This window comes from Canis lupus, chromosome 18 (assembly GCF_048164855.1).
Source record: "Canis lupus baileyi chromosome 18, mCanLup2.hap1, whole genome shotgun sequence".
Taxonomy (NCBI): domain Eukaryota; kingdom Metazoa; phylum Chordata; class Mammalia; order Carnivora; family Canidae; genus Canis; species Canis lupus.
In genome coordinates, this window is record NC_132855.1 from 43,116,588 (window position 1) to 43,139,730 (window position 23,143).

The 23,143-nt window shown below is 36.1% G+C and overlaps 1 protein-coding gene across 9 annotated transcripts in view; it reads right to left on the reverse strand.

Moving 5' to 3' along the window:
* Window positions 1–23,143, reverse strand: part of ANKIB1 (ankyrin repeat and IBR domain containing 1) — a 170,271-nt gene that overhangs the window by 84,463 nt on the left and 62,665 nt on the right. For all 9 annotated transcript variants that reach the window (XM_072784213.1, XM_072784214.1, XM_072784220.1 and 6 more), the window contains one exon: window positions 3,844–4,122. In XM_072784213.1, coding sequence (XP_072640314.1) covers window positions 3,844–4,031 — 188 coding nt within the window. In that variant the 5' untranslated portion in view covers window positions 4,032–4,122. The remainder of the gene's footprint in view (window positions 1–3,843; window positions 4,123–23,143) is intronic.

A 23,143-nucleotide genomic window follows, 5' to 3' on the forward strand; every position in this document is an offset into this window, starting at 1 on the left:
CTTTTACTGCTTCATCAAGGATACTTGATAAGTGAAGCTGGCTTTTTTTTTTTTTGACTGAAAGTGGCAGGCAGTGATGAATACAATGATTACTTGTAAGACTGACTACCACTGTCTTAATTCATCTACAAGCATCAACAGTTTTATCCTCCAGTTTTTGTACTTACATTGCAAATGTCAACACAGTGAAAAAGGCAAATAACACCCAAGTATTAGTACAAAAACAGATTTGACCTTGTGTACCTCCTGAAAGTCTCAGGATCTCTAAGTCCTTAGACATGCTTGTTTGATAACTTTCTTAACAGTGTTTTCCAATTTTAGGAAGTATATTTGTAAACTGTACTATAAATGGTTAAAAAACATTTTGCTACTTGGTTTCTTTTGTGTTAAAAATACATATTATCTTAGTAATAACAATACTTAAATATATTTTACTTTAGTATTCCAAGCAAGTTTTAGACTTGCTTTAAATATCATCATAGTGTTCAATGTTAGCAAGCTAAAAGTTCTGTAATCTCACTGAAAATACTTAAATTAAAAAAAAAGCTTTAATAGATTAAGCATTCAATATTTAATTTATTGAAAACATTATTAAGTGTCTAGCATTGTATTTACAATCTTTACAGTTGAGTGGAGAAGAGAAGTTTAATAATAATAAGATGGTTTAAAATCTAAGTTGTAGGATTTCAGAAAACAAAAAATACTGCAGGTCAGAGTAGTTAGAGGTAAATTCATGAACAAAGCAGAAACCAAGTTAGGACTTAAAGGAGAGGCAATTAGAAGAGAAAGAAGACATTTGAGAATCAAGGAGCAACACAAATAAAGCTCTAAGGCGGTGGCATTTCTAAAGATGGGGAGAGCACGGAAGAAGTCAACCAGCCTCACTATAGGAGCTTGTTTGAGAGTAATGAGAAATCGGGCTGACTGGGTAGAATGAGGGCAAGGTCAAGGGAGCTTTGGAAGCCAAAGAGAATAAAGCAGACAATAGGGTATTGTTACAGTTTTGTCACAATGGAAAAAACATTAAAAAGGATATAATTGAGCAAGATTAATCTGGACAAGAGAATATGAGAGGAAAAGGCTTGCAAAAAGAACACTTAGGAATCAGATATTTTTAATGTTGAAAATCAAGCACAGGTTGAGAGGAGTGAGCTAAGTTTGGGGCAATGGGAATGGAAAGAAATGAATTCCAGAGATAAAACTTAGAGAACTTTGTATTAGTAGCAGGTTAGGTAAAGGGGAAGAGTAAGTCAAGGATGATTTGAAGATATTTAGGATTACAGAAATGAGAAGTAATAACATTTTTGAGAACATACTGTGTCCTAGGCAGCATGATAGATATATAACACATTAATTAATTGTCCCACAAGCTGTATGTAACAGATATCTATATTATAGATAAGGGAACTTAAGCCCAGAGTGATGAAATAACTTGCCTTGCTAGTAAGTGGTTTACACAGCCCTAACACATAGGTTTATCTGACTATAGAGATAAGAGGCTATCACAGTGGTTAAAAAGCCTAAAGCTTACATTCATCTATTTGGGCAATTAGCTTTGTCACTTATAAGCTGCTAGAGATCTGACAAGTTGCTTAATCTTTCTGTGCTTCAGTTTTCTCACCTCTAAAATGCAGAGTAAACTACCTCCAGAGTTGTAATGAGGATTATATGAGAGAATGCATGTAGACACTGTTAATAGTGCCTAGAAAACAGTAAGCACTCAAAACATTTGCCATTATCTTAGCACAGCATGTTAGTATCGTTAATGTAGGGAAAACTCAATTGGGGGGAAAATACAAAATTTCCAACAAGATGAGTTGGAGGTGGCTTCTAAGTAGGTATCTTTAGAGAAATGAAAACAAAAAGTAAATGCAAACAGGAGAGGTTATGGAAACACTAAGCCAATAAATATCTATTTTATTTTTAATAAAAAGAAAAGTTACAGAGATGCCTACTTGATAAAGTCATGGGTCTGATGACTTAATTCATTCATGGAATTTTTTTGTTCACAAATCCTGATCCTAAAATATTTTCTTGTGCAATGATTTATAAAACTGTTATTAACTTTGTGTTCGATATTATGCTAGATGCTAGAAGTACAAAAGAGGTACATTAAAAGAAGTATTAACTGAGGTGGAGAGAAATATACAAAATTTTAAAGTACAATGATATGTAGTATATACCAAATAAGTAATACATACATAAAATCCCACAGAAGTTAAAAAAAAAGATTGACATTCCTTTGGGTTGGGACAGGCTAATAAGATAGATAAATCCTGCTTTGAAGGAAGGTTAAGACTTAGATAAGAAAGAGAAAGCTGAGAGGAGTTGGGGAGGGGACTCCTAGCAGAGAAAACAGCATGCACAGGACAAAGCACACATGACGTTTCAAAGAAACCAAAAAGAACAGCTTAATTTGAACAACAATTTGTATTAAAAGAAATATAAAATAGGTTGAAACTTTTTTTATCAAGTTCTAAAGAGCTTTGAATACTGCTTTATGAATTTTATTTCACTATGTAAATAAAGTCCTCCTCTTCCGGCATCAGACTTTCATAGCTGCATAATCTACTTCTAAAAACACTAAATTTGTTTTCGAACTACCCTCTGCTTCTCTCACTTTATAAACTAGCAAATATAAAATTTATTTCTCATGTAATGTGGTAGGAATCTTCACATAAATGTGTTTGCTGTCACTGATGCTTTCTTGTTGGAGATTTTAAGTTTCTTAGTATTTTTGGTTTTAAGGAAATGTGTTGCTTTTATTTATTTATTTATTTTTAAGATTTTATTTATTTATTCATAGAGATACAGAGAGAGAATGAGAGGCAGAGACACAGGCAGAGGGAGAAGCAGGCTCCATGCAGAGAGCCCGACGTGGGACTCGATCCAGGGTCTCCAGGATCACGCCCTGGGCTGCAGGCGGCACTAAACCGCTGCGCCACTGGGGCTGCCCTGTTTTGCTTTTAGAAGAAGTCTTTTCAAGTAAATGAACCCCATTAAAAGGAAGGAAACTCGGGATCCCTGGGTGGCGCAGCAGTTTGGCGCCTGCCTTTGGCCCAGGGCGCGATCCTGGAGATCCGGGATCGAATCCCACGTCGGGCTCCCGGTGCGTAGAGCCTGCTTCTCCCTCTGCCTGTGTCTCTGCCTCTCTCTCTCTCTCTCTCTCTCTCTCTCTCTGTGTGTGACTATCATAAATAAATAAAGAAAAAATATTTAAAAAAAAAAAAAAGGAAGGAAACTCAAATCTGATTATGACTAGATAAGGCAAATGCATGTTTTTTCAATTCAAACTAGCTAATTAGAGCTGAAAACTTTGATGTAGGCACCATTCCCTGCAATTTTTTCATAGCTGGTAAGTACTTTTCTGGAATTGAAATGCTGTAAATTAAACACTAAACTATTACCAAGATATCATACTATGAAACATACCGAGGATCAAAATATATTTATAGCCACAAGAATATGTGAACCAACCTATTAAAACTTTGTCTAATTTAGGCATAATTTTAAAAATTTTACTTAATAACTTAGCATAATCAGTTTTAGAAAGTTTAATTCACTAGGGTGCCTGGGTGGCACAGTCAGTTAAGCATCCAACTCTTGGTTTCAGCTGAGGTCTTGATCTCAGGGTTGTGAGCTAGGGCCCCATGTTGGGAGAGCCCCATGTTGGGACAGGCTCTACTCTACCCTTGCTTGCTTGCTTGTGTTCGTGCTCTCTAAAATAAATAAATCTTTTAAAAAAAGTTTAATCCACTATAATACCATATAACATGCATATTTTCAAAGATCAAGGTCTTTTTTTTCCTTTCACGAATTTAATTGGTTTACAGTAATACTTACCCCAGTATTCTATTCATTCCATGTCTAGCAGCATAGTGTAATGGAGTATTGTGCTGGTAGGGCTCCCCATAAGATGTATTTGGATCAAGAGATTCTTTCAATTGAGGGTTGTTTTCATAAATTTGGCAGGCCAGGTTTTCGTCACCATTGATGAGTGCTTTACGGAATTTGGTGGTTGTATTTCCCATGTTTTCTTCTGTTTTTTTCTGATAGGCAGTGGCACTTTTTTCCTTCCCCCTTCAGCCACTTCTTGAATGTTTCTGCAACATGTTTCACATTCTAATGGAAGAAAAACATTATATTGTAAAACATCAACTATAAAGCAGTATCCTAAATAAACACAGGAATACTAATAAGACCTAGGAAGCATACATAAGGGAACAAACTAAATTACATTTTACTAAGTTTATCTTAATAGACCAAAAAAACTCAAAATTTTAACACTGCCCAAATTAACTTCTTGTTAAACTGTAACATTTACCCACACAGAGACTCTTAAGGTTTCACAGGCTGTACTTTGTACTATGAAAGTTACCTACATATATGAGCCTTTCAATTTTCCTTTTCACACGGGCAGGAAATAACTTGACTGAATTTCATGGTTGAATACACTTAAATCTCTGTCTAAATTATGCATAAAATAGATTCAACCAATTTGTGAGAGAGTGAAAAACCTAGGAAATTTTGCTCATATGTGAACTTCAGAATAGGTGTTAAGTTACAGTAAAAAAACTCCAACAGTCCTTGGCCAGTATGTTCAATGTATGCTAATTTTGCTCCATTCCAATAAATGTTTCTGAATCTACTCTTGAATTATGATAAAAATTAGTGATAAAGGAAATAACATATGTGAAGGCAGGTATGAAATGAAAGGACTATTCAAGGAATGGTAAGTACAGATGGAGTTCAGGATCTCTAATGTTGAACTAACAGAAGATAGAACTGAAAATAAATAGGGGCCAACTAAGAAACTCATACTTTAATGTGTAAAGAATTGATAATTAAAGGCTTTTATGCATGGCAGTGAATAATTATTTTATGCTTTAGAAAATTAATGACTGGGACAGCATAGAAAACAGAATGGAGAGAGAAAAAGAGACAGAATAAGAATCAATCCATCATGTTACCCAATGTTACCTAGTGGCAGTGGCAGGCTGGGCATTAAAACAGAACTTTAAGAATACAGTTGAAAAAAAAAAAAGAATACAGTTGAAAATAATATATACCTGTTCAACACAAGTTTTGTACAGGGTAGTAATAGTTTGAACAGAATACAAATTAACAGACTGAAAAACAAATGAGTTTTGTTTGTTTTTTTAAGTTTCCTATCAAACAGAGGTTCTCATCCTTCCTTGGCTTGATTAACCTGGAGAACTTCAAGAGTCCCATTAGCCAAGCTATACTCCAGAGTAATTAAATCAGTTTCTAAGGGGTGGCACAAGGGCACTGGTACTTCAACTACTTGAGCGATTTCAATGTGCACACACCACTGTATAATAAACTCGTAACTCCCTCTAGCCAAGTGATTATATCTGAGTATGGAGATGAAGATGAACAGGCAGGGTAAGACATCTGCTAAACCTATTTTAGTGATAGGTGTTAACTACTGACTTTCTAAAGCAGTGTATTTTCTGGCCCACATCTATATTTAATGAGGTCACCATTTGAGTGTTTTAAGGCCTCTTTGTTATTGACATTTTTACCTTAAATATGCAAATACCTATGTATAATAGAATGAGTAAAGACAGACAAAAGATAACTGAAAGAACTACAGTTGGCATTTTGTCAAATAACCACCCTATTTATAATGTATGTAAGTATGTGTTTTATGCATAATATACACAGTATAAATATGTATATACATACATTGGATCACTACATAATTTAAATTTTTAAAAATTTTTCAGAGGGTTGCTAAAATCTGTAGACTAAAGTACTATTCCTTTATCATTTCATCTAGAATGAGAGAAGATCCCTCATTCTGACAGTCTTACACTTATCATAATATACTGAAGACTTAAGCAAGTGCTCTATAAGAAAAGTAAATTCTATCCAAGATGTGAAAAAAGAAATATCTAATAAAGCAATGATATCTTGGGGTATTTATTTAAAATAACAAGATACTTAAAAAAAACCAATAATACTCTAAATGTGCTGTCACTCATGGTGAAAAGCATAATGGCATCTAGAAACCTTTTTGTGGTTCTCAGTTATTTTCAAGTCTGTTTCATTTTTAAAATTTGAGTTCAATAAGCCTGAAAATCAGCAGGAAATGCATCATTTAAAAATCATAGCTCCATTCTCTCAGATGATCCTTACAAGTCTCACCTAGAAATTTGCCAGATGTGTCCTTTAACTTTTTCATAACCACAGCTAGTATAACCTGAGGTGACTGTTCCCTCTTTGTTTGAATCAAACTGGTAAGTAATATTTCCCCAACTTTAAGATAAATTAATATACAGAGCTTCATGAGGCAGGTGAAGGACAAGCAAAGGGGTGAAAACAATTCCTTATTTGGGGCTTTTAAGTTTTACAGGAAAAGTGGGAAACTATAGTACTTGATAAGTTATTTAATGAAAAAAGTAAGAAAAATGTAGCCTGTCAATGGACTCTAGAAAGCATTCCTTAATTTCTGATTAACTTTTAATTATGAAGAGTTCTATAACTCTTGCTTTAAATCTTTGTCTTTTAACTTCCCTTTTCACAGGTTAATAATCTGAAAAAAATTTCAAGTGCACCCAAATTAATAAACTACTCCCAGAAATCTTTTATAGAATATGAAGTTCTTCAGAAATAACATGCTCTTAACTTCTCTGTTTTAGAAGTTCTCTGTACTTCAGAATTTACAGAAGTAAATTATTTTTAAAGTCATAATCATAGATTGAAGTTATTGACCTAAATGATATCATTGGTTCCCATTCGTCATCTATCTAGAAGAAAACTTGTTTTTTTTTTTTAAAGAAAACTTGTTATACACATCAACCATCTACTTCTAATTCATCCTTCTGCAACTGTCTGCACTACTGATAAGAATAGCAATTATAAATCTACAACTAAACATCTCTTAGCCAGAAGAAACAAGTAGTAAGTTCATTCAAACAGTAAGTCCCAACCCCATTCCACTGTAGGTTGAAATCCAAGAACTGTGTTCATTCTCTAATTCAACAAGCACTATTAATCTTTAGTTATTTTCATTCATCACTATGCATCAGAATAACCTGGAGAGGTGATTTCATCTGGTCTAAGGACCAGAAAGGGAATCTTAAAAAGCCTCCCACTTGATTACAACATGCAGGTTAGAGTTGAGGACCACAAATTAGTTTTGAAATTGCAATTCCAAAGGTACTGGCACACAGTGTGATCGCAAGGAAAAGTGTTGGAGTTGGAAAGACTTGTGCTCAAATTCTGTTTTTATGTTAGCAAGTAACTTTTGTTTTCTTGTCTGTAAACCAGCAGTATCAATATCTTTCTTCAGTTGACAAATTATGTATGAACAAAAAAAATCATTGAACCTATGGGGTTTATATTCTAGTGGGAGTAGAAAGATAAACAGTGTAAGGATGTGATTTTATTCTACATGCAACAATGAGCCATTACATGTTTTAAGCTACATCTTTCAGGCTTTAGCATTTTTAGAAAAATGCATTCATAGTTTATTGATATTGATATATGAATCAATAGTTTGATCATTTTTATTGCTGACTAGTATTCCATTGCATGGGTGTACCACTGTTTACCTACTCACATATTAAAAGACAGGTTGGTTATTTCCAGGTTTTGACAACTGTTAATAAAGCTATCATAACATTCACATACAAGTTTTATGTGGATGTATGCTTTAATTTCTCTTGGGCAAATGTCCAGGAATGGAATTGCTGGGATATGTAAGTCATTTGTTTAACTTCATTAAGAAGCTACTAAACTGCTTTCCAGAGCAGATGTACCAATTCATTCCTATCTGCCATGTATGAGAGTTACAGTTGCTCTCTATCTCAGTCAACATCTGGAATTATCAGTTTGTTGGGAGTTTTCTTCCCTTTTTATCCCTTATGGTAGCCATCCTAATGGATGTACTGTGGTACCACATAATGGTTTTAATATTAATATTAAAGATATTTCTTAGATATTTCCTAACGATTAATGATATGGATCACGCTTTGATATACTTACTTGCCACGAGTGTATCTTGATTGTATATCTAAAATGTCTCAACAGTCTTTTTTTAAGATTTATTTATTTATTTATTAATGAGAGAAAGAGAGAGAGAGAGAGAGAGGCAGAGACACAGGCAGAGGGAGAGGCCGGCTCCATGCAGGGAGCCTGCCATAGGACTCAATCCCGGGTCTCCAGGATCACGCCCTGGGCTGAAGGCGGCGCTAAACTGCTGAGCCACCCGGGGCCGCCCTAAAATGTCTCAACAGTTTTTAAGATGGATTACTGTTGAATTTGAGTTCCTTATATATTCTGTAAAAAAAAAAGTCTTGTGATAAATGTGATTTGCAAATATTTCTTCTAGTCTGTAGCTTCTCTTAACTCGATCCCAGGGCTGAAGGCAGCACTAAACCACTGAGCCACCGGGGCTTCCCTATCCACAGAAATTAAATCAAAATGAATTAAAGAGGGCATCCACCACCCCCTTTGTGGCTCAGCAGTTTAGCACCACCTTCAGTCCAGGGTGTGATCCTGGAGACCTGGGATCGAGTCCCACATCCGGCTCCCTGCATGGAGCCTGATTCTCCCTCTGCCTGTGTCTCTGCCTCTCTCTCTCTGTGTCTCTCATGAATAAATAAATAAAATCTTTAAAAAAAATGGGTTAAAGATGTGAATGTAAAACCTGAAAACCATAAAGCTCCTAGAAAAAAACAGGTGGCAAGCTCCTCGATATCACTCTTAACGATGATTTTTGGCATAGACACCAAAAGCAAGGCAACAAAAGCAAAAATAAACAAGTGGGATATCAAACTAAACAGCTTCTACACAACAAAGGAAACCATCAACAAAATGAAAAGGCAACCTACAAAATGGAAAGAAAATATTTGCAAATCATTTATCTGATAAGGGGCTAACATCCAAAATATATAAAGAATTCAATCAACTCAGTAACAAAAAGCAATCCATTCAAAGATGAACAGAGGATCTGGACATTTTTCCGAAGACATACAGATATATGGTCAACAGGTACATGAAAAGATGGGTCAGCATCACTAATCATCATGAAAATACAAATAAAAAACATAAGGCGTCATCACCTTAGATGTTAGAATGGCTATTATAAAAAAGACAAGAAATAAAAAGTGTTGGTGAGGATGTGAAGAAAGGAAGCCCCTTGATAGTGTTGGTGGGAATGCAAATTGATGTAGCCACTAGGGAAACCACTAAGGTGGCTCCTCAAAAATTAAAAATAGAACTACTGTATGATCCAGCAATTCTGGGTATTTATCCAAAAGAAAACAAATACACTAACTTGAAAAGATTCATGCATTCATGCAGCACTACTTACAATAACCAAAATATGAAAACAACCAAGTATCCACTAATGGATGAATACATAAGGAAAATGACATATATGACATATATATATAAATATATACGTAAGTATATATATGTGTGTGTGTGTGTGTGTGTGTGTGTATATATATACTGGAATATTATTCAGCCATATAAAAAAATGAAGTCTTGCCATTTGTGACAAATGGTTGGACCTTAAGGGCATTATGCTAAGTTTAATAAGTCAGAGAAAGATACTGTATGATCTCACTTATATGTGAAATCTTAAAAATCAACGAACCAAACAAAAACACAGCTCATAGGTATAGACAACAGACTGGTGATTGTCAAGGGCAGGGTATAGGGGATAGGCAAAATGAGTGAAGGGAATCAAAAGGTACAAACTTCCAGTTATAAAATAAGTAAGTCATGGGGATGTAATGTACATCACTAAGTTAGCAATACTGTATTGTGTATTTGAAAATTGGTATGAGAGCAAATCTTAAAAAGTTCTCATCGTAAGAAGAGAAACTTTGTATGTATGGTGATGGATGTAATTAATTAGACTTACTGTGGTGATCAAATACTGATTCATTATGCTGTACACCTAAAACTAATATAATTTTGTATATCAGTAATACTTCAGTTAAAAAAATAGTTGACTATATTTGTGTGCATCCAATTCTGGACTCTATATTCTGTTTCATTTTTCTGTGTGTCTATTCTTTCAGCAATACTGTATTATCTTGATTACCAGAAGAACTGACATCTTAACAATATTGAGTGTCCTGATCCATGCACATGATATTTCTGTCAATTTATTTATGTCTGGGACACCTGGGTGGCTCAATGGTTTCAGCGTCTGTCTTTGGCTCAGGGCGTGACCCCAGAGTAGAGGGATTGAGTCCCACATCAGGCTCCCTGCATGGAGCCTGCTTCTCCCTCTGCCTCTCTGTCTCTCATGAATAAATAAATAAAATCTTAAAAAAAATTTATTTATGTCTACTCTGTCTTTTCAGTGTTTTGTAAATTGGTTGCATCATACAAATGGCATACGTATTTTGTTAAATATATACATATTTATTTTGGGGGAGTGCTATTATGAATGGTACTATAAAATTTTTTAAGTTCCTATTGTTCATTTCTAGTATATAGAAATACAACTGAATTCATATATTAGACCTTGTAAACTATAAATTTGCTAAATTAATCTATTCTAGGAGTTTTTTGGTAGATATTTTGTCTAAAGTAGGCTCAATGTCTTCTATGAAGAGGGGAAGTTTTATATCTTCCTTTAACACCTACTTGCCTTTTCTTTTTCTTGTTTTATCATACCGGGTAGATTGATTTTTTTAGTGAAAGTTAGGAAAAACAGAATTATTTGTATAGAGTATATAAATATCTCGGGAAGATATTTAATAATCACAAAGTGAAAAGTGGCAATTTTACAATGAAGAAACATGGGAAATACCACCTTAACCAAGGGATTAAGATTAATACCACCAATAACATATTGACATCATTTCCCCTGACTTAGTACACTAAAAAAAGCACATTACTACTGTAGTATTCTTGTGAAAAAGTGCATAACGTCGACCTAAATATACGAAAGTATCAGATAAACTCAAATTGAGTGACATTCTACAAAGTAACCGGCCAGCACTCTTCAAAAGTGTCAAGGCCACAAAACATGAGAAGTGACTGTACAAATATTCACAGATTAGGGGAGATTTAAGGAAATGTGAGAACTAAATGCCACATGACATCAGAGATTGAATTCTAGAACAGAAAACAAAGTCATAAATGGAAAACTGGTAAAAACCAAATAAAGTATATAATAGGTTAATATTTATTTCACCAATGTTAATTTCTTAGTTTTGATAATTATACTATGATTATACAAGATGTTTTACATTACATCAAGCTGGGTGAAGTGTAGGCAGGAAGTCCCTGTCCTACTTTTTTTTTTTTTTTTGAAGATTTATTTGAGAGAGAGAGAGCGAGCAGAGGGAGAGGGAGACAAGTAGACTCCTCCCTGCCGAGTGAGGGTTCCAATGTGGGGCTTGATCCCAGGATCCTGAGATCATGACCTGAGCCTAAATCTAGTCATATGCTTAATCAACTGAGCCACCCAGGTGCCCCCTCTGTCTTATTTTTGCAACATTTCTGTAAGTCTAAGATTGGTTTAAAATAAAAAAGTGAAAAAAAAATTCTCCTAGCTACTGTGTTGAGAACACAGGAAGGCACAGATAGAAATAGGGAGACTAATCTGGAGGATACTAGAGTAATCTAGTTAACGAATTACAGTTTCATATGCGAGGATGGTACAAATTGAGGTGATGAAAAGTATTTGCATTATAGATATATTTTGAATAGTATTTCCTGAAAGAAACCTTTAAAGAGTGTAAACAGGGCAGTGTGGGTTATTAATTATCCAATAAAATAACAAAAGGAATAAAATAGGAACAATGTCCTGAATTCCCAAATCCTTGAAAACCCATTCCCCACTAGGAAATGAGTAGAAAGGACACTCTAAGAAAATCAATGCTATTTATTACTAATTTTGGTACCAAACTTCTAATCCTTATGCAGTCTCTTAACCCAGAGTATTTAGCTATGCTATATGTAAAACACAAGGTCCACTGGCTGCTCTAGCCTAGATTTCTCTGATGGTGAGAAGAGACAGAGAAAGAAAGGAAAAAAAGGTTAAGACTAGCTGCCTAAATTCATTACATTCCTGCCACTTTGTACCAAAATGTACAAACCCTAGGGGCCCAACTATATCTTTAAAGATTCTATGCTGTCAAAACATTTCTTTTAGAGGGGAATAAGGAAAAAAGCATGTCTTGCTCTCTTCTAGAGCTTAAGGTATAGAGTTAGTTAGCTTCGGTGATATAGGGTTAAGGATGTGATCAGAGAAGTATGTAGGCAAAGGGGCAGTGGTAGTCAAGTCTTTTGGATTTACCTTCTATAAAATCTTCAATGGTTTCCTACAAATAACAGATTATACTCAAATTCTTAGGAAGAGCATAACTAAGGCTGTACCATAAAAGTGCTTTTAAAAACAATGAGTTGGGGATTTGCATAAGGAAAAAAGCTGAGGTAAGGCTTAATAGCTAGGTAGGACCAGACCCTTAGATTCATGTCCTAAATCTGGCTTCAGCTTTCAACTTAATTTTAGATCATCACAGTTCTTAATGGTATTTCCCACTTCTGAAATGATAGAAGGATTTTATGTGATACCAGTATGATAATTATTTTGACTTTAAACTTGGCCAGTGTAATTCAGTGTTATGTATATATCCCGTTTGTTCTGACAGACTGATTAAATGCAATGGGGTGTAGTGAATTGAAAAAGCTTTTAAGCTAGACAGACCTAGGATCTTGACAAGTCTGTTAATGACAACATCCATTTTGTTAAGAAAATGATATTTATTTCTGAGGGCCATTGTAAAGATTAAATGTAATAATGTACATAAAGTTCCATAACTCATAAGGAATAATTGATACAACATATCCTTTATTCCACTATAAAGCACACCATAAAGAATACCTTATATTTTTCTATATGAAGAATGTTTGTAGTACTGAATTTTTACTAATTAAACTAATAAAATCACAGAAATAGAAAGGACTACATTTAAATCCTATCAGAGTACACTCCCTAGATTTAACCATAAGAGCTTTAATGGCTTGTAAGTAAATGCTTTCCACATTAGATAACCTAAAAAGCCTATCCTGACATTGACCATAAGATGATCATTGAAATCCTATATGAAATGTATTTGTATCTTTCATACTTCATATGTTAGATTATCATGGGCATTTAATGAGATACAGGTTGTCCCAAAAGATGATGCCAATAAAACACAATTATTAAAAATTAACATGACTTAAGGTTCTCCTTTTATTCTTTTAAGAACTGGGATGGCAAAGATTGGAGAACTGCCATTAAAAAAAAAAGTCCATGCAGATTTTAGCAACTAGCAGTAAGAATAGAACGTACTGCAGTAAAAGGAAACTGCCATAGTTCCTTAGGACATTGACTTGAGATAAAAAGGCTGAATTTGATCGACCAAATGACACAATAAAGAAGGCCTTCAGAAATATGTCAAGCTAGTGAAAAGCTACTATGGAATCCTACATCTTCCTGTAAGGTTACTACTCACAGCAGCAGCTGGTCTCTAAGCACCCTTCACTCCTCAACATATATTCCTTGATCTTAATCCTATTACTACCACGATCGTACCAATCTCGGCCTTGCTACTAACTTATTATGTGGCCTTATCTATAAATGACGTCAGTTCTCATTTTCTCCCTGTTCAAATGGACTGTTAAGGCCCTGTGTTATTCTGGCCTCAGCTGTTCTCTCTCTTCCCTAGCTCCTGCTTCTTTTCCCCTTAGGGTGTTGCTCTATTTGCACACTGTCTGCCTTCTAGTTTTTCCTACAAGCATGCTCTGGCCTTGGGCCCTGTTCACTTGCTCTTCTCTTAGCTGGAAATGATCTTCCTCAAAGAGCCCTTTCTTGGCCACTTTTTAATACTTTATCCCCGCTCATCTTTCCTTCATAAAATGTATGTAATGATAAAATAATGATTTATTTCTTTTCTCTCTCCTCCACTAAAACAATTTCCGTGAAGGCAGCCTTTGTTTGTTTCACTATCATATCCAGCCCCAGGAGTAGTATCAGGCATTTGTTGAATGGATAACTGAGTATATATATGTGTGTATGTAGGGTTCCTAAGCTCCCTTTTCAATTCTGGTATGTTATGATTAACTTAAGGGCTTGTGGAATTAGTGAACATCTCAGATGTTCAGGTCTGAGCCTGAGGTCTAAACAGTCCTTTCGGTTCCAATTTTTTTTAAAGTAATCTCTATGCCCAACATGGGGCTTTAGCTCATGACCTGGAGATCAAGTCACATGCTCTGCCAACTAAACCACCCACGTGCCCCTTTTGGTTCCAATTTTTGATGACTGGCTTGCTTTAATGGATCTTTTAAAATTTCCAAATGTAACACACACATCCTAACACACAGCTACACATATGCACAAATTGACAAATATCACTTAATTCAAGGATCAATGTATACTATGCGTGAAACACAATACACAGACAATATTTCCTAGCCTGGAATATTAGTCCCTATACAGTTTAATCCCAACTTACTTTGATAACTTCAACTTAACCATATTCCTTTCCAGAAATCCTATATACTCTGGCTATAGACTGTTTATTCTTCTCTGAGATACATGTAAGCTTCTGTGCCTTTGTCCTCACTGGTCTGTTAACTTGGAAGGTATGGATTCTCCTTCATACTTGCCAAATACCTCATCCTTCACAGCTGCCAAATGTCTTATCTTTGAAGTCCAACTCAAGTATCACCTCTTCTCTGGAGTCTTTCTTGATCTCTCAGGGAATTCTTGTTCACTCCACCATAGTGATCATCACTGTAGTCTACTTACTTTACCTGTTTGTCCTCTAAATTTAATCAACTATAGGCTTCAAAGGCCTTAATCATGTGTTTGCTTTCTCCTTATTGCTAAGGACCTATTCCTGTGCCTGGCACAAATGTTTATCCAATTGGATGTTAACAAGGCACCACAACTAAGAAGGCTTTCTAACCTTTACTGGCAGACTTGATTGGGTAGTTCCTCCTTCCGACTGTTCACAAGTTGGTTTCCTTATATTTCTACCTATACCAAACTTTTTCTTTAAAGGACCAGACACTAGATATTTTAGGCTTTGTGATTCATGTGATCTTTGTTGCAACTACTCAATTCTGCTGTTGTAGCTTGAAAGCCACAGGCAATACATAATAGAACAGGTATGGTTGTGTTCTAATAAAAGTTCATTTAAAAAAACAGACAGGAAGGTTTGGTCTATGGGTTGTAGGTTTGTCAACTGCTGATTTGATGGAAGGAATACAGCATAGAACAATTGGGTTGGAATTCCGTATTTACTATTCCCTAGTTTCTAGCACAAATCCCTTAATTTCTATATATCTTAATTTCCTCATCTATAAAATAGGCATAAGGTCACCTACCCTGCAGGATTGTCATGATTATCTATATATAATACAGTGCCTGTTGCATGGTAGGTACTCAATAAAATTTTTTTTTTTAAAAGAGCTATTTTAGAGAGAGAGAGGGTGAAGGAGGGAGAAGAGAGAGAGACTTCTCAAGAAGACTTCCTGCTGAGAGCAGAGCCCAAAGTGGGGGCTCAATCCCACGATCCTGGGTACTCAATAAATTTTATCTCCCTTCCTCTATCAGGATCTGTAAGCCATTTGTAAAGATTCAGCTGCTGCCTTTACTCAATACTCATTCTTTTTAACAGTGAAAACTCAAGAAAAACGTCACCAACTCTATGTTCTATACCAGGAATGATATATAACTGGTAGTCTAGACTTTATCATTTATCAGGTGTCTGTTGGCAAGTTTAAAAACTGTGTTTTTTCAACTACCTTTTGAACCAAGGTTAATTCTATTTTTATTACATTCATAGGTCAGTGCCAATATTAATAAAGGTCTCTCCTATGTAACTGCACTTACAAGTACTAAGTGAAAGGGATTTAGAATTGAGTACAAAGCTAGAAAACAGAATCTCACACTGGAAATCATTGCAAATGTGCATACACACATATATACCCCTATCTTTGGCAGGACACAAGAGGTCTTAAGTCTTGAAATGTTGCTTAAAATGAAGTCTGGTTTAAGAGCTTGAATTGCATATTATGTCAAAGTCAAACGTGGCTTTACCCTTGGTAGCTTCCCAGAAGTTCATGAATACCTCTAGTTTACGTGAAAACTTAGGAGTGTTAGACAGTAGTAGTATGAAAATGTTCTGAGTGGAGAAGAATCTTTCAACAAAGAAGGCAACTTCTCTGTAATAGGCATTCCTGAATTAAAAATTCATTTTGATTTATTACAGTATCTTAATACGGCAGCATTCAAAACACAAAAACCACAAAGGTATTATCACCATAGTACTGAAAAATCTCTATGTGGCAATTTGGCTGCCTGAGGTTTCTCAGTTAACCAAGGAAAAGGAGATAATCCAATACACTCTGGCTGCTCTTGGATATCGTTTATGTCCATATAGCTTTCAGTGTGGAAAAGGATGCTGCAGTCAGAAAAGGAAGACATGAACACTGCTGCCAAGGGCAGCACCTGACTGCCTCTTTTTGCCAAACTAGCCGGTGAACACTGAAAACAGTGTGAGATCCACAAGTGGAAAATTGTCCAAACCTGAGACGTAACTACTCTATAAGACATTACTCCTCCTTTTCTATTTCCTATTAAAACATAATTATCTGTAATGATCACAGAACTCAGAAGTCTCCACATGAGTAAATTTTTCAGAGAGCTGAAATTTTTCTTAGGTAATATTCCATTTTCGTACACTTGACTTTCCAACTATTTAAAATGTTAATGTGATATTCTCTAACTTCCCCTTCACAACTACTTTTTGTACTTTGAATTCAGAATTTTACATAGTGCTGAAAAATAAACATAATTTCACACAGTGCTGAAAAATAAACATTTCAGTCTCTGATGCTATAATACTGTCAGCAGATAGCTTAATTTCAGCAACTTTGGCATCTCTGATTATTCAGCAGTGTGAGGGATGAAGGTTGCCTAAGAAATCTGAAAATGAAAAAAAAAAAAGAAATCTGAAAATGACAAACCCATCCCCATTAAAGTTGGCTCAACTGATCCTCTGGTTGCTTCTGTCTCTATTGGCTAAATAGGGGTGGGTGTGAGGTGTGTGGGCATGGAAAGGGAGGAAGAGGAGTATTTCCTAGGTGACACCTTTTTAAAAAAAATTAAAAAAATTTAATTAAGGTATAGTTAACATACAATGTTATTATTAGTTTCAGGTATACAACACAGTGAATGACAAATTCTATAAATTAAGCTTGCTCATCATAAGTCACCATACAAGTTATTACCATATAAATGACTGTTATTTCCTATGCTGTGCTTTTCACTCCTATGACTTATATATTTTTAACTAGAAGTTTGTACCTCTTAATATACCACCTATTTTGCCTATCCTTCCCACCCTCTCTCCTCTGGCAACCACCACTTTGTTCTCTGCATTTATGACTTGTCTCTGCTTTTGTTTTATAAATTCCATAATACAAGTGAAATCATATGGTATTTGTCTTTCTCTGATTTATTTCACTTAGCATCATACCCTCTAGGTCCATCCATGTTGCAAACAGCAAGGTTTCATTCTTTTTTATGGCTGAATAATATTTCTGTGTGTGTGAGAGAGAAAAAAAGAGAGAGAGGGAGGGAGATATTACATACTCTTTACTCATTTGTCTATCAATGGACACGTATTGTTTCCATATCTACTGTCTATTATAAATAATGCTGCAATAAACATAGGGGTGCATATTATCTTTTTGAATTAGTTTTTGTTTTCTTTGGGTAAATACCCAGTAGTGAAATTACTGGATCATATGGTATCTCTATTTTTAATTTTTTGAGGAACCTCCATACTGCTTCGCACAGTGGTTGCATTTATTTACATTCCCACCAGTGTACGAGGGTTCCTTTTTATCCACATCCTTGACACTTGTTATTTCGTTTTTTTTTTTTTGAGACATGTCTCTTTTTCTTTCTTGCAGGATGGAGGCTAAAGGGCCTAAATATATTCCCAAAGGTAAGCTTTGTATAGCCTAAAAATGTCAAAAATTTGTACTGTTCTCTTCTACAAATGAGAGGAAAAATGGTTACATCAGCTCTCAGGACTGGAGCAAAGCTTTAGATAAACCTAAAGGAGGAAAATGGCAGAGAAGGGCGGGGCTTTCCAACAGTTTCTTTAACCTAGCTGCTGCAGCAGCAACTGAATCCTCTGGCACTTCCGGATATGCCCCTAGCTCAACACACACACACACACACACACACACACACACACACACCCCTATAATGTTAACTATGTAAATGATAAATTTACTTCTAGTAATGTTTAAATAAATTAATGAGACAAGAGGTAAATTTTCACAAAGTATCTTTGTATTTTGTAGCTATTATATCTGGATGTAGGATAATATTGATGTATATATCATATGCTTGTAATTTCACATATGCCAGAGAGATCATCTCAATTGGGAAAAGCTGCAAAGAAAAAATGGTAATGGAACAAAATTTCCTTGCTTTTCTGCTGCTGCTGAGCAAATCAAAATTTAAACTCTTTGAATATTAGGAACAGACTAAATCTCCATAACTAATGATTTTGCCTATTGGAAACTTTGCAGAAAAGACAACATAAAAAGAAAAGCAATCTTTAGATGTAGGTAAAATTTTGGAGTTTTAAAAAGCAATTTTTACTTGCTAATGAGCTCTTGAAATGAAATTTCTGGGCAGCCTGGGTGGCTCAGTAGCTTAGCGACGCCTTTGGCCCGGGGCGTGGTCCTGGGGACCTGGGATCAAATCCTGCATCAGGCTCCCTACATGGAGCCTGCTTCTCCCTCTGTCTGTGTCTCTGCCTCTCTGTCTCTCTCTGTGTCTGTGATGACTAAATAAAATCTTAAAAAAATAAAAGAAATGAAATTTCTGATCCGTAGATGCTGATGATTTTTTAGACTGATGTACATATTTTTGAATGGGTCAATTTGGACTCTAAGATTGATAGGATTAAAAGGCTAATAAAAAAGCCTTGCTTCTTGCTTGGATTTGGAACACACAGCTATTGGGCCTTGTAGAGTCTTACCTTTGTAAAAGACTAGCTACTAGCATTTTTGGAATTCTGAATTCACAGGCCCTAATTGCTTGAGCCTGACCCTAGCTAAAACCTGAAGCTGTCAGATATGGGTTGCTTTAGCCTCAGCATAAGCTCCACTGAACTAAAAGCAAGCAGAGGCTCAATGAACAGAATTCAGATTTTAGGAGTGCTGCAGATTTAGGACACCATTCTGTGGGGCCCTAAACTATGAAAACATCAATGGATGCCAGCTGGATTGTCTGGGTCATATCCACATGCCCACAATAAACGTTATTCTCTGATGGGACCATCTAAAATTAGGCTACTAATCGGCTCTATATTTCTGATGCAGAAGCTAATTGCATTCCTGACTTGCAATTCCTGCCAAAAGCTGCAAGATGGAGGAGGAGACATCACAAGGTGATGTGATCATCACTACTCAGTACTGACAGACTGGATTCAAGACTTTCTCTGGGGGATGGCCCACTGCTGTTGACTTGTGTTCAGGCTTTCAGTTAGTTATAATTTACAACAGTGGACTAATAGCCTGATTCTAATTCCATCACCTTTCTCCTAGTAGACATCCCTCAGTGAGGCACTCTGATTATTAGATACACAGCTGTCCAGAAAAGGGGATTGGTCTTTTCTAGGTTGCTCACTAGAAATTTAGCCAGGCCAAAAGAGAGGAAAAGCTGTATCATCCCATTTTGAAAAATTCTGAATAGTAAGGATTTATTCCTGACCAATTCCTGAGCATGTCTTTCTGGTCATATTATAAAAAAATATTTTTCTATGAAAATGCTTTTGTCTTTCTTGTAGCCAATCTTTGTGCATAAAAGACTGGGTGAGAACAGGGAATAATTTAATAAACATAAAGTTAAGATTGTTAAGTGAGACACTGATTTTATAACAAAAGAGAGAAAACAAAAATATGGCATCTGGGGAAGCATGGGAAAGAGTATCAATGATCTTTGTCTCTAGGAACTATTCTCGGAGGTGTTCCCTTCCTGAAAGAGGTTGCCTTTCCAAAAGGCTGTGAGCATTTTGAATTCAAAATGACTGCTGAGCTATGATCACACCTGACAGTCCTGACTACAAGCCAGTGAACTTATAGCCCTATTTCCCATACTTTCCATGTAGAATATTTCTAGATGTGGCCCATACTTATCAGGCAGATAAACTGATGTCATGATCAAACAAATCTGTTTGGAACTGTCTGCTTTCAGGCAGTCCTGAGACCAAATAATGGACTGGACGGGGAACCCGAGGGTGGGAGCCCAGAGTAGGCAGTCACATTAGTGGCTCTGTTAACCTGTATTGCCTGAAAATGTCCTGGCTCTTAAAAACAGTGAATTCTTTGTTTCCAGGGGTATTACATATGGCCTCTAGAAATGTATTTCTTTGTGTGTATGCTGGCTATTGAGGACATTGCTTCAGTCCTAGAAGGCATCTAGGTCACCTTCAACTTATCAGTCAGATTTGTGTGTCTTAAATGATGCCTTGGGCTAGATAAAAAAGAAACTTAAATACAAAAACTTAAGGAGAACCCATTTGGCTTTCTAAGATAGACTTTTCTGGTTAATTACATTTACCAATTAGAGGTTCAGCCTAATTTCTGAACAACTTAAAGGCATAGGTATCAAGATGCCATCACTAAAGTGATGGACTGTGTAGAAATAGTTAACGTAGCAGGCTTGAGACTCCTGTCCTTAGAAAAAGCCTGCTTACAAGGAATAGCCCTTTGCAGGTGTCTGGAAACTTAGAATTAATGAGCATTCACACCACTGTCTAACTGATAGGAGTGGTTCAATGTGCCTAAATTGTTTCTATAAACACTGAAGTATATGCTAAATACCTTTTCTTCTGGGAGTCTGGAATTTTGGTATATGCTAGGCAAAAGGTACCAATGTGACCAGTCTTCAGTAACACCTTGGGCACTGAGTCTCTAGTGAGCTTTCTTAACAGACAACATTTCACACATGTCACAATTTGATCCTGGAGGAATAGGTGCCTTCTGTTTCACTCCATAAAGAGAGGACTCTTGAAAGCTTGCCCCATGCATCTTTCCCTTCGCTGATTTTCTTCAAATTTTTTTGCTATAACCAAACTTTTTTTCTTAAGATTTTATTTACTTATTCATGAGAGATGGAGAGAGAGGCAGAGACACAGGCAGAGGGAGAAGCAGGCTCCATGCAGGGAGCTCGACATGGGACTCCATCCGGGGTCTCCAGGATCAGGCCCTGGACTGAAGGTGGCGCTAAACCGCTGAGCCACCCAGGCTGCTCAGAACAGGTACTTTTCAATATCATACTGGAGGTTCTAGCTAATGCAAATAAGACAAGATAAGGAAATAAACAGTATATAGATTGTGAAGAAAGAAATAAAATCATCTTTCTTCATAGATGGCATGATCATTTATGCAGAAAATCCAAAAAATGGACCAAAAAACTACTGGAACTAATAAGCAATTATAGCAAGGTTGCAATACAAGGTTAATATACAAAAGTCAATTGCTGGGGCACGTTGGCGGCTGAGTCAATTGAGCATCCTACTCTTGATTTCAGCTTAGGTTATGACCCATTTCAGCTTAGGTCATGATCTCAGGGTCATGAGATTCCTGCATCGGGCTCTGCATGGAGCTGAGCTTAAGATTCTCTCTCTCCCTCTTCCATGTGTGTGCCCACAATCTCTCTCTCTCTCTCACTCTCAGAAAAAATTCAATTGCTTTCCTATATGCCAGCAACGAATGAGTGAAATTTGAAATAAAAAATACTACTTGGGGATCCCTGGGTGGCTCTGTGGTTTAGCATCTGCCTTTGGCCCAGGGTGCGGTCCTGGAGTCCCGGGAGCAAGTCTGGCGTCGGGCTCCCAGCATGGAGCCTGTTTCTCCCTCTGCCTGTGTCTCTGCCTCTTTCTCTCTCTCTCTCTCTGTCATGAACAAATAAATAAATAAATCTTTAAAAAAATTAATGAAAAAAAATACTACTTATATAATCATCCAAATATATGAAATACTTAGAGATAAATCTAAAAATATATAAAGGTTTGGGCAGCCCGGGTGGCTCAGCAGTTTAGCGCCGTCTTCAGCCCAGGCGTGATCCTGGAGACCCAGGACGAAGTCCCAAAGTCGGGCTCCCTGTACGGAGCCTGCTTCTCCCTCTGCCTGTGTCTCTGCCTCTCTCTCTCTCTCTGTCTCTCAAGAATAAATAAAATATTAAAAAATATATATATATAGGGGATCCCTGGGTGGCACAGCGGTTTGGCGCCTACCTTTGGCCCAGGGTGCGATCCTGGATACCCGGGATCGAATCCCACATCGGGCTCCCGGTGCATGGAGCCTGCTTCTCCCTCTGCCTGTGTCTCTGCCTCTCTCTCTCTCTCTCTATGACTATCATAAATAAATAAAAATTAAAAAAATATATTAAAAAAATATATATATATACAAGATTTACATGAGGAAAACTACAAAACTGATTAATGAAATCAAAGAAAAAACTTAAAATGATGAAATATTTCATATTAATGGATAGGAAGACTCAGTATTGTCAAGATGTCAGTTCTTTCCTATAAGATTCGATCCAGTCCCAATAAAAATTCCAGCAACTTATTCCTGGAATTCGACAAAATGATTCTAAAGTTTATATGGAGAGGAAAAAGACCGGAGTCTGAAGGAGAAGAACAAAGTTGGAGGACTGATACTACCCAACTTCAAGATTTACTAGGGAGCTACAGTAATCAAGACAGTGTAACAAGAGACAAATCAACAGAACAAAACAACTCCAAAGAGACCCACATAAGTATAGTCAAATGATCTTTGAAAAAGACAATACAATGGAGCAAAGATAGTCTTTTCAACAAATCATGCTGGAACTACTGGACATCTATATGCAAAAAAATGAATCTAGACAAAGACCTTATACCCTTCACAAAAATCAACTGAAAATGGATCACTGACTTAAATGTAAAACTCAAAATTATAAAACTCCTAGAAGTTAGCATAGGAGAAAACCTAGATGAACTCAGGTATAGTGGTGATTTTTTATTTTTAAAAATTTTTTTAAGATTTTACTTATTTATATGAGAGAGAGAAAGAGAGC